General features: G+C 41.0%; 1 protein-coding gene across 4 annotated transcripts in view; it reads right to left on the bottom strand.

The window, feature by feature from the left end:
- The window catches only part of TENM1 (teneurin transmembrane protein 1), an 803,989-nt gene that overhangs the window by 562,595 nt on the left and 228,490 nt on the right, over window positions 1-12,904 (bottom strand). For all 4 annotated transcript variants that reach the window (XM_059050038.2, XM_059050032.2, XM_059050043.2 and 1 more), the window contains one exon: window positions 4,891-5,164. In XM_059050038.2, coding sequence (XP_058906021.1) covers window positions 4,891-5,107 — 217 coding nt within the window. In that variant the 5' untranslated portion in view covers window positions 5,108-5,164. The remainder of the gene's footprint in view (window positions 1-4,890; window positions 5,165-12,904) is intronic.

The raw sequence follows: 12,904 nt of genomic DNA, 5'->3' as shown, positions 1-12,904 counted from the left end.
GTGACCTGGAAGATAAAATAGTGGAAATAACTACTGCAGAGTAGAATAAAGAAAAAAGAATGTAAAGAACTGAGGACAGTCTCAGAGACCTCTGGGACAACATTCAATACACCAACATTCGAATTATAGGGGTCCCAGAAGAAGAAGAGAAAAAGAAAGGGACTGAGAAAATATTTGAAGAAATTATAGTTGAAAACTTCCCTAATATGGGAAAGCAAATAGTTAATCAAGTCCAGGAAGCACAGAGAGTCCCATACAAGATATATCCAAGGATAAACACGCCAAGACACATAATAATCAAACTGTCAAAAATTAAATACAAAGAAAACATATTAACAGCAGCAAGGGAAAAACAACAAATAACACATAAGGGAATCCCCATAAGGTTAACAGCTGATCTTTCAGCAGAAACTCTACAAGCCAGAAGGGAGTGGCAGGACATATTTAAAGTGATGAAGGAGAAAAACCTACAACCAGGATTACCCAGCAAGGATCTCATTCAGATTTGACGGAGAAATTAAAAGCTTTACAGACAAGCAAAACCTTAGAGAATTCAGCACCACCAAACCAGCTTTACAACAAATGCTAAAGGAACTTCTCTAGGCAGGAAACACAAGAGAAGGAAAAGACCTACAATAATAAACCCAAAACAATTAAGAAAATGGTCATAGGAATATACATATTGATAATTACCTTAAATGTAAATGGATTAAATCCTCCAACCAAAAGACATAGACTGGCTGAATGGGTACAAAAATAAGACCCGTATATATGCTGTCTACAAGACACCCACTTCAGACCTACGGACGCAAATTTTTTTTTGTTGTTTGTTTGTTTGTTTTTGCTGTACGCGGGCCTCTCACTGCTGTTGTGGCCTCTCCCGTTGCCTCCAGATGCGCAGGCTCAGCAGCCATGGCTCATGGGCCCAGCTGCTCCGCAGCATGTGGGATCTTCCCGGACCGAGGCATGAACCCGTGTCCCCTGCATCAGGAGGCAGACTCTCAACCACTGCGCCACCAGGGAACCCCACCACTCTTATTCAACATAGTTTTGGATGTTTTAGCCACAGCAATCAGCAGAAAAAAAATAAAAGGAATCCAAATCAGAAAAGAAGAAATAAAACTGCCACTGTCTGCAGATGACATGATACTATACATAGAGAATCCTAAAGATGCCACCAGAAAACTACTAGAGTTAATCAACGAATTTGGTAAAACTGGAGGATACAAAATTAATGCACAGAAATCTCTTGCATTCCTATACACTAATGATGAAAAATCTGAAAGATAAATTAAGGAAACACTCCCATTTTCCACTGCAACAAAAAGAATAAAATACCTAGAAGTAAACCTACCTAAGGAGACAAAAGACCTGTATGCAGAAAACTATAAGACACTGATGAAAGAAATTAAAGATGATACAAACAGGTGGAGAAGTATACTATGTTCTAGGATTGGAAGAATCAACATTGTGAAAATGACTATACTACCCAAAGCAATCTACAGATTCAGTGCAATCCCTACCAAACTACCAATGGCATTTTTCACAGAACTAGAAAAAAATTTCACAATTTGTATGGGAGCACCAAAGACCCCATATAGCCAAAGCAATCTTGAGAAAGAAAAACGGAGATGGAGGAATCAGGCTCCTTCACTTCAGACTATACTACATTAATCAAGACAGTATGGTACTGGCACAAAAACAGAAACATAGATCTATAGAACAGGATAGAAAGCCCAGAGATGAACCCATGCACTTATGGTCACCTTATCTTTGATAAAGGAGGCAAGAATATAAAATGGAGAAAAGACAGCCTCTTCAATAAGTAGTGCTGGGAAAAACTGGACAACTACATGTAAAACAATGAAATTAGAACACTCCCTAACACCATACACAAAAATAAACTCAAAATGGATTAAAGACCTAAATGTAATGCCAAACACTATAAAATTCTTAGAGGAAAACATAGGCAGAACACTCTATGACATAAATCACAGCAAGATCCTTTTTGACCCACTTCCTAGAGAAATGGAAATAAAAACAAACAAATGGGACCTAATGCAACTTAAAAGCTTTTACACAGTAAAGGAAACCATAAACAAGACAAAAAGACAACCCTCAGAATGGGAGAATATATTTGCAAATGAAGCAACTGACAAAGGATTAATCTCCAAAATATACTAACAGCTCATGCAGCTCAGTATCAAAAAAACAAACAACCCAATCCAAAAATGGGCAAGAGACCTAAATACACATTTCTCCAAAGATATACAGATCGCCAACAGACACATGAAAGGATGCTCAACATCATTAATCATTAGGGAAATGCAAATCAAAAGTATAATGAGGCATCACCTCACATCGGTCAGAATGGCCGTCACCAAAAAATGTACAAATAATAAATGCTGGTCAGGGTTTGGAGAAAAGGGAACCCTCTTGCACTGTTGGTGGGAATGTAAATTGATACAGCCACTATGGAGAACAGTGTGGAGGTTCCTTAAAAAAAGTTAAAATAGAACTACCATATGACCCAGCAATCCCACTACTGGGCATATACCCTGAGAAAACCATAATTCAAAAAGAGTCATGTACCAAAATGTTCATTGCATCACTGTTTACAATAGCCAGGACATGGAAGCAACCTAAACGTCCATCAACAGATGAATGGATAAAGAAGATGTGGCACATATATACAATGAAATATTACTCAGCCATAAAAAGAAATGAAATTGAGTTATCTGTAGTGAGGTGGATGGACCTAGAGTCTGTCATTCAGAGTGAAGTAAGTCAGAAAGAGAAAAACAAATACCATATGCTAACACATATATATGGATCTTAAAAAAAATGGTTCTGAAGAACCTAGGGGCAGGACAGGAATAAAGATGCACATGTAGAGAATGGACTTGAGGACACGGGGAAGTGGAAGGGTAAGCTGGGACAAAGTGAGAGTGTGGCATGGACCTATATACACTACCAAATGTAAAATAGATAGCTAGTGGGAAGCAGCCGCATAGCACAGGGAGATCACCTCTGTGCTTTGTGACCACCTAGAGGGGCGGGATAGGGAGGGTGGGAGGGAGACACAAGAGGGAGGAGAAATGGGAATATATGTATGCATATAGCTGATTCACTGTGTTATACAGCAGGAACTAACACACCATTGTAAAGCAATTATACTCCAATAAAGATGTTAAAAAATAAACTTATTGACTAATGATAGGTTATTAAAGGGAAATTAGGATGACATCTTTAAAGACAAACTTCTCTCATCTCAAAATTCATTTTGATCACAATGCAGAGAGACAAAATCCGAGGCTGGCTAGCTCTTTATATTGACTTAATATAAAATTGCTTATACTTTTAGAACAAACTGTCACCAGAAATACATTCTTATTTAAATTCACAACATTATTAGGTCAGGCACTCTACACTCTAATTCCATAAACCACAACTCACAATTGTAAGTTCATATTCTGTAAAGACAAACTTAATAGAGAAATATTTTAATGGTAACTACACATTTCTTAAAGCATAATAGAACACACCTCAAAAATTCCCATAAGAAGACATTTTCCAATTTCCAGTTACACAGAAGAATAAAATTACTCATAACAAAGTTTCAGTCTTTAGCTGGATAAATAGGGGAGATTAAAATGAATTACTTGAAAAGACAGATGTAAGACCTTTAGCAAGTATGTTAAGAGCTAAAAAATGAGTAACATAGTTAATATAAACATTTAGTGTATATCTCAGTGTTGGTATGAATATCTTAAATTTTTGGCTCCGTTTAAAGTTTTTCTAACATAAGATTCCAATACTAATTAGAATACAGCAATTTTCATTTGTAATAACCACACTTTACATGATCTGTGGTGGTCCCTGAGAATTGGCCTTTCTAACAAGTCTGTGGGTCCAGGGTACATGCTTTGAGAACCACTGATCTAGATAATCAAATTAATTTTTTAAAAAGTCTCAACACAGACTTATTCTTTTTTAAAAAAAGTAACCTGTGCCAATGTCAGTATCTTTTTTTTCCTGTGTAGTTAAAATAGTCTAATACGCGTATCTATCAATTGAAAAGAAATAAGGAAATAATATTTCTATCTACCTGTTTTCTATTTATTAGAAACTGTCTTGTCAATCCATAATTGAAAAACCAAGGCTGTCCAAAGGATATGCCCCACATTATGGCTGTGGTAGGAAGGGTTCCAATCAATTCTTACCTTCCCTTAGGACTGTGTTGCACAAGGTTTCAGCATTCTGTGGACAAACTTTCTGGACCTTTGCTTGGTAGTCCCCACTAACCTTTTTTTTTTGCGATACGCGGGCCTCTCACCACTGAGGCCTCTCCCGCCGCGGAGCACAGGCTCCGGACGCGCAGGCTCAGCGGCCAGGGGTCACGGGCCCAGCTGCTCCACGGCACGTGGGATCCTCCCGGACCGGGGCACGAACCCGTGTCCCCCGCACTGGCAGGTGGACCCCCAACCACTGCGCCACCAGGGAAGCCCCCCACTAACCTTTTTAAAGCTCTTTTAGATGCCAAATATTTATTTGAGACTTTTGTCCCATATAGGCAATGGCTTGAAAAGCACTTAGCTGTTTACTTTTCATCTTACTATAAATTATTTATCCTTCAGTCTGTAAATGGCTATTTGTAGGATTAGACAAATTTTGAATGCTCTGATAAGAGGATTGTTGCATCCAAATTCATGCACAATCCGACAACCTCAGCTGGATTGGCATATGAAACAGAGTCACTAAGCATATGTTAGTAGTGCGAATTATTAACCAGTTAACATCAGCAAATTTGTTTTTGAAACTTATGTTTATGCATACAAGCATTCCCTAATGAGAAATAATATTAGCTATAAAAATCCAATAAAAACATACCTTGAGTAGATTTCTCTACTTCTTTCCTCTTCCTACTCTGGCTATTGTAATTCATCCTCAGCTCTTGGTTATACTCTTGCAGAGTTTCTCTGGAGTTGTATGACTGTCTTGGTTTCCTTCCATCTTCACTCTCATCGGAAGAACTAGTATAAGCTAGGTCCATTTCATGCTTGACTTTTGGCAGAGGCTGATAGGGTTTGCAGTCTGTTTGCTCCATGTCTGATTAAGCAAGCTCAGTTTCATGAAAAAAGGAACTCCTTTAATGTAAGCAGTCCTGAAAGAAAGAGGGAAAAACACAAGCCCTCTTTAGATTTGTCCTTTTGCGAGAAAATGCATCTGGCCGATTCATAATTGGTCCTGATAATACTGTCAAAGGAGGGGAGCAAAAGACAAACTAGATGATATGAAGCTAGCCAGAGGCAATAATAACACTGTGTTACATGCATACCTTGTCAAGCAGTTAGGATTAAGCTGGAGGTAGCAGTATTAGAAAATACTCAAGGTGAAAGAGAGCCTTCAAAAGTATTTGTATCGGAAGGCAAATAAAGGACAGCGTTGTTCTATGGTGTGTGCATGTTTTTAATGTTAAAGTCTGTGGTCAGATTAAAAAAACATTATAAGATTTGAAAGTGGCCAGAAGTACAAATATTAACCCAGCATATCCTACATCTGAAATGAAAACTGGTAAGAGAACTACATTCAGAAAAAAGCACATACTTGCCTCTGGTTTAATATTGCATTTAAGAAAGGGGCTCTGGGGGCTTCCCTGGTGGCACAGTGGTTGAGAATCCGCCTGCCGATGCAGGAGACGCGGGTTCATGCCCCGGTGCGGTGGGATCCCACGTGCCGCAGAGCGGCTGGGCCCGTGGGCCATGGCCGCTGAGCCTGCGCTTCCAGGGCCTGTGCTCCGCGCAACGGGAGAGGCCACAGCAGTGAGAGGCCCGCGCACCGCAAAAAAAAAAAAAAAAAAAGAAAAAGAAAGGGTCTCTTAGGAAGAGCATGATTCTGAGTTAGAGAGGCTCATGAAATAAAGTGTCCTTAAGGGGGACTGAGCTCTATGTGTTCATACTGTGGCTTCTGTGCCTCAGGCTTGCAGAGCATTTTTAATGAGTTAGGTGGTGGTAAATTTTTGTTCTTCATAGTACCGAGAGGATATAAACAACACTTCTGGTGAGTATACTGGTGTAGGAACAGCAGGATCTAAATTGAGTTTAGAAATAGAGATTTAACACTTCATGATAAATCACTGAAAGAACCCCCCTTCCCCACAGAATGCTGAGCTAGGAGCCACTAAGGCTCTTAAGACCCATAGAGGCATTATCCACCTTACTTAGCACAGAGCGGTTTGAGAAGATCAAACGCCACCTGAGACGTCAAAGTCTTCTGAAAAGTTTAAAGTCCTGTCAAAATGTTCTTACTTTCATTCTCTGCATTATTTTATCATCATTTTCATCCACTGTTGCAACTCTGCAACTTGGTCCTTTCATACAATGTTAAAGAAATCTAGCTGGAAACCAAATAATGCCATGATTTTATTTTGCAGTGAAAATGACTCCCTTATTTTTCTTCAGCTCTTCACCATATGCATTGTCAAAGAAATCTTCAGGCATCTAGATAGTGGCTCCTTTATCATGTACAGTATCTCACTTTTTGGAATTTCTAATGCATGTACAGCAAAAAGAACACTGAAATCACTTAATAAAGCTTATCGATTGACTGATATGCCTTCAATGGTACATAATGCTTCATAGTATGAGCAAAGTCTCACCCGTTGAAGTCTTAGTTCCCTAACCAGGTCCTTGAAGGCAGACTCTGAGTCTTATTCCTGTTTATGTTCCCCATACCACTTAGCACTACTCTAGGCACATACATAGTAAAAAACTGTTTAACTCCTGAATCTACAAATTCCATTAAGTGGCCCACGGAGACACCTAGCTTGGTTGAATTGACAGCAGAGTTGAGCATCCTTGGAGAGAAAGCAGATAAAGTATTATAAATGAATATATACTGATGATTCAACAATAATCTAAGCTCATGCCATCTCATGGCTTCACATACTGACTATACACTCTCAGTCTCCCAATCTGTAGCTGCAGCATAGGTCCCTTCCCTGAGCCATAGACTTGAATATCCAACTGCTTACTCAATGTCTCTACTTGGATATCTAAAAAGTATCTCAAACTTACTATGTTGAAAACTGCTTCCCTTCCCAAAACTGCTCCTTTCATAGTCTTCTCCACCTTGGTAAATGGCAACTTCATTCTTCTGTTTGCTCAGGCCACACTACTTGAAGTCATCCTTGATTCCTGTCTTTCACATGCCACATGCAATCTATCAGTTCATCCTGTAGGTGTTACCTTTGAAATATATCCATAATCCAACAACGTCTCTCCACTTCCCCACTACCACACCAGGATTATTGCAATAGCCTCCTAATTTATCTGCTGCTTACACCATCAGTCCCTTATAGCACGTTCCCCACAGTCCAGCCAGAATGAAGCTTTTAAATCTAAGTCATATCATGTCTCTTCTTGACTCCAAAGTAGCAATGGCGCCCCACTGCCTTTAAAATAAAAGCTGAAATCCTTACAATGACCTAGGTGGACCCCTACAATGTCCACCTCTCCCTCCCCTAACGTCTCCAAACTCATCCTCTGATATTTTCCCCATCTCACGCACTCTAGATGTATTAGCCTTCTTGCTGTTTCCAAAAATACCAGGCATGAATCCACCTCAGGGCTTTTGCAACCTCTCATTGTAAACCACTGAAAAGTGTAATTTCTCATCCTCCTTCCTGTCTTTCATAGCACTTGTCACTAAATGATATACTGTATATTTTATTTGTTTATTGTCTGCCACCTGTCTCTCCCTCCTAAAATGCAACCTCTATGAAGGTAGATAATTTTATCTGTTCTATTCATTCCTATATCCCCAAAATGAGCACAGTGCCTTGCATATAGTAGACATTTGATCAATACCTGTTAAATGAAATGAATAAACCATTGCCAAGACTCACAAGAGGGGCCAGAGAGAATATAGAAATGAATAGGCCATAGTCGCTGCCCCCAAGAAACTCACAGTTGTTATGTAATATAAGTGATAAATAAACAACTCTACTACAAAGCAGAATGAAATGACTAAAAAGAGGAAGAAAGAAGATGGCGAAAAGTAAGACGTGGAGATCACCTTGCTCCCCACAGATACATCAGAAATACATCTACACGTGGAACTGCTCCTATACAACACCCGCTGAACACTGGCAGAAGACCTCGGACCTCCCAAAAGGCAAGAAACTCCCCATGTACCTGGGTAGGGCAAAAGAATAAAGAAAAAACAGAGACAAAAGACTAGGGACGGGACCTGCACCTCTGGGAGGGAGCCGTGAAGGAGGAAAGGTTTCCACACGCTAGAAGCCCCTTTGCGGGCCGAGACTGTGGGTGACGGAGGGGGGAAGCTTCGGCATCGCGGAGGAGAGCGCAGCAACAGGGTGCGGAGGGCAAAGCGGAGAGATTCCCGCACAGAGGTCAGTGCCGACCGGCACTCACCAGCCCGAGAGGCTTGTCTGCTCACCGGCCGGGGCGGGCGGGGGCCGGGAGCTGAGGCTCGGGCTTCAGTCGGATCCCAGAGAGAGTACTGGGGTTGGCGGCGTGAACACAGCCTGAAGGGGGCTAGTGCACCACGGCTAGCCGGGAGGGAGTCCGGGACAAGGTCTGGAGCTGCCGAAGAGGCAAGAGACCTTTTCTTCCCGGTGTGCGAGGAGAGGGGTTTAACCGCACCGCTTAAAGGAGCTCCAGAAACGGGCGCGAGCCGGGGCTGTCGGCGAGGACACCAGAGACGGGTGTGGGACGCTAGGGCTGCTGCTGCCGCCACCAAGAGGCCTGTGTGCGAGCACAGGTCACTCTCCACACCGCCCCTCCCGGGAGCCCGTGCAGCCCGCCAGTGCCGGGGTCCCGGGATCCAGGGACAGCTTCCCTGGGAGAACGCGTGGCGCGCCTCGGGCCGGTGCACCGTCACGCCGGCCTCTACTGCCACAGGCTCGCCCCGCATACGTGCCCCTCCCTCCCCCCGGCCTGTGCCAGAGCCCCCGAATCAGCTGCTCCTTTAACCCCGTCCTGTCTGAGCGAAGAGCAGACGCCCTAGGACAACCTACGCGCAGAGGAGGGGCCAAGTCCACAGCTGAACCCCAGGAGCTGTGCGAACAAAGAGGAGAGGGGGAGGTCTCTCCCAGCAGCCTCAGAAGCAGCGGATTAAAGCTGCACAATCAACTTGAAGTGCCCTGCATCTGTGGAAAACCTGAATAGACAGCGAAATATCCCAAGTTGACGAGGTGGACTTTGGGAGCAAGATATATTATTATTTTCCCCTTTTTTTCTTTTTGTGAGTGTGTATGTGTGTGCTGCTGTGTGAGAGTTTGTCTGTATAGCTTTGCTTTCACCATTTGTCCTAGGGTTCTGACCGACCCGTTTTTTGTTTGTTTTTTTATAAAATTTTTCTTCTTAATAATTATTTTTTATTTTAATAGCTATATGTTATCCGACTTAATTTGGTCTTCTTCCTTTCTTTCTTCCTTTCTTCCTTCCTTCCTTTCTTCCTTCCTTCCTCCCTTCCTCCCTTCTTTCCTTCCTTCCTTTCTTCCTCCCTTCCTTCCTCCCTTTCTTCCTCTCTTCCTTCTTCCTTCCTTCATTTCTTCCTTCCTCCCTTTCTTCCTCTGTTCCTTCCTTTCTTGCTTTGTTCATTTCTTCCTTCCTTTCTTCCTTCCTTCCTTCCTCCCTTCCTTCCTTCCTTTCTATTTTTTCTCCCTTTTATTTTGAGCCGTGCGGATTAAAGGCTCTTGGCGCTCCAGCCAGGCGTCAGGGCTGTGTCTCTGAGGTGGGAGAACCAACCTCAGGACACTGGTCCACTGGTCCACAAGAGGCCGCCCAGCTCCACGCAATATCAAATGGCGAAAATCTCCCAGAGATCTCCATCTCAACGCCAAGACCCAGCTTCATTCAAGGACCAGCAACGTACAGTGCTGGACACCCTATGCCCAACAAATAGCAACACAGGACTACAGCCCCATCAATTAGTAGAGAGGCGGCCTAAAATCATAATAAGGCTACTAACATCCCACAACACACCACCAGACGTGGACTTGCCCACCAGAAAGATAAGATCCAACCTCATCCACCAGAACAGAGGCACTAGTTCCCCCAACCAGGAAACCTACTCAACCCACTGAACCAACTTTATCCACTGGGGACAGCCACCAAAAACAACAGGAACTACGAACCCGCAGTCTGAAAAAAGGAAACCCCAAAAACAGTAAGATAAGCAAAATGAGAAGACAGAAAAACACGCAGAAGATGAAGGAGCAAGGTAAAAACCCACTAGACCTAACAAATGAAGAGGAAATAGGAAGCCTACCTGAAAAAGAATTCAGAATAATGATAGTAAAGATGATCCAAAATCTTGGAAATAGAATAGACAAATGGCAAGAAATATTTAACAAGGACCTAGAAGAAATAAAGAGGAAGCAAGCAACAATGAGCAACACAATAAATGAAATTAAAAATACTCTAGATGGGATCAATAGCAGAATAACTGAGGCAGAAGAACGGATAAGTGACCTGGAAGATAAAATAGTGGAAATAACTACTGCAGAGAAGAATAAAGATAAAAGAATGAAAAGAACTGAGGTCAGTCTCAGAGACCTCTGGGACAACATTAAACATATCAACATTCGAATTGTAGGGGTCCCAGAAGAAGATGAGAAAAAGAAAGGGACTGAGAAAATATTTGAAGAGATTAGAGTTGAAAACTTCCCTCATATGGGAAAGAAAATAGTCAATCAAGTCCAGGAAGCACAGAGAGTCCCATACAGGATAAATCCAAGGATAAACACGCCAAGACACATAATAATCAAACTGTGAAAAATTAAATACAAAGAAAACATATTAACAGCAGCAAGGAAAAAACAACAAATAACACACAAGGGAATCCCCATAAGGTTAACAGCTGATCTTTCAGCAGAAACTCTACAAGCCAGAAGGCAGTGGCAGGACATATTTAAAGTGATGAAGGAAAAAAACCTACAACCAAGATGACTCTACCCAGCAAGGATCTCATTCAGATTTGATGGAGAAATTAAAACCTTTACAGACAAGCAAAAGCTGAGAGAGTTCAGCACCACCAAACCAGCTTTACAACAAATGCTAAAGGAACTTCTCTAGGCAAGAAACACAAGAGAAGGAAAAGACCTACAAGAACAAACCTGAAACAGTTAAGTAAATGGTAATAGAACATACATATCGATAATTACCTTAAATGTAAATGGATTAAATGCTCCCACCAAGAGACACAGACTGGCTGAATGGATACAAAAACAAGACCCATACATATGCTGTCTACAAGAGACCCACTTCAGACCTAGGGACACATACAGACTGAAAGTGAGGGGATGGAAAAAGATATTCCATGCAAATGGAAATCAGAAGAAAGCTGGGGTAGCAATTCTCATATCAGACAAAATAGACTTTAACATAAAGACGATTACAAGAGACAAAGAAGGACACTACATAATGATCAAGGGATCAATCCATGAAGAAGATATAACAATTGTAAATATTTATGCACCCAACATAGGAAAACCTCAGTACATAAGGCAAATACTAACAACCATAAAAGGGGAAATTGACAGTAACACAATCATAGTAGGGGACTTTAACACCCCACTTTCAACAATGGACAGATCATCCAAAATGAAACTAAATAAGGAAACACAAGCTTTAAATGATACATTACACAAGATGGACTTAATTTATATTTATAGGACATTCCATCCCAAAACAACAAAGTACACATTTTTCTCAAATGCTCATGGAACATTCTCCAGGATAGATCATATATTGATTCACAAAACTAGCCTTGGTAAATTTAAGAAAATTGAAATCGTATCAAGTATCTTCTCCGACCACAATGCTATGAGACTCAATATCAATTACAGGAAAAGATCTGTAAAAAATACAAACACATGGAGGCTAAACAATACACTACTTAATAACGAAGTGATCAGTGAAGAAATCAAAGAGGAAATCAAAAAATACTTAGAAACAAATGACAATGGAGACACGACGACCCAAAACCTATGGGATGCAGCAAAAGTAGTTCTAAGAGGGAATTTTATGGCAATACAATCCTACCTTAAGAAACGGGAAACATCTCGAATAAGCAACCTAACTTTGCACCTAAAGCGATTAGAGAAAGAAGAACAAAAACACCCCAAATTTAGCAGAAGGAAAGAAATCATAAAGATCAGATCAGAAATAAATGAAAAAGAAATGAAAGAAATGATAGCAAAGATCAATAAAACTAAGAGCTGGTTCTTTGAGAAGATAAATAAAATTGATAAACCATTAGCCAGACTCATCAAAAAAAAAAAAAATGGGAGAAGACTCAAATCAATAGAATTAGAAATGAGAAAGGAGATATAACAACTGACACTGCAGAAATACAAAAGATTATTAGAGATTACTATAAGCAACTATATGCCAGTAAAATGGACAAGCTGCAAGAAATGGACTTCTTAGAAATGCACAACCTGCCGAGACTGAACCAGTAAGACATAGAAAATATGAACAGACCAATCACAAGCACTGAAATTGAAGCTGTGATTCAAAATCTTCCAACAAACAAAAGCCCAGGGCCAGATGGCTTCACAGGCGAATTCTATCAAACATTTAGAGAAGAGCTAACACCTATCCTTCTCAAACTCTTCCAAAAGATAGCTGAGGGAGGAACACTCCCAAACTCATTCTATGAGGCCACCATCACCCTGATACCAAAACCAGACAAAGACCTCACAAAGAAAGAAAACTACAGGCCAATATCACTGATGAACATAGATGTAGAATCCTCAACAAAATACTAGCAAACAGAATCCAAGAGCACATTAAAAGGATCATACACCATGATCAAGTGGGGTTTATCCCAGGAATGCAAGGATTCTTCAATATACGCAAATCAATCAACGTGA

The sequence above is a fragment of the Kogia breviceps genome, chromosome X (genome assembly GCF_026419965.1).
Source record: "Kogia breviceps isolate mKogBre1 chromosome X, mKogBre1 haplotype 1, whole genome shotgun sequence".
Lineage (NCBI taxonomy): Eukaryota > Metazoa > Chordata > Mammalia > Artiodactyla > Physeteridae > Kogia > Kogia breviceps.
This window is presented reverse-complemented; position numbering and strand designations above follow the sequence as displayed.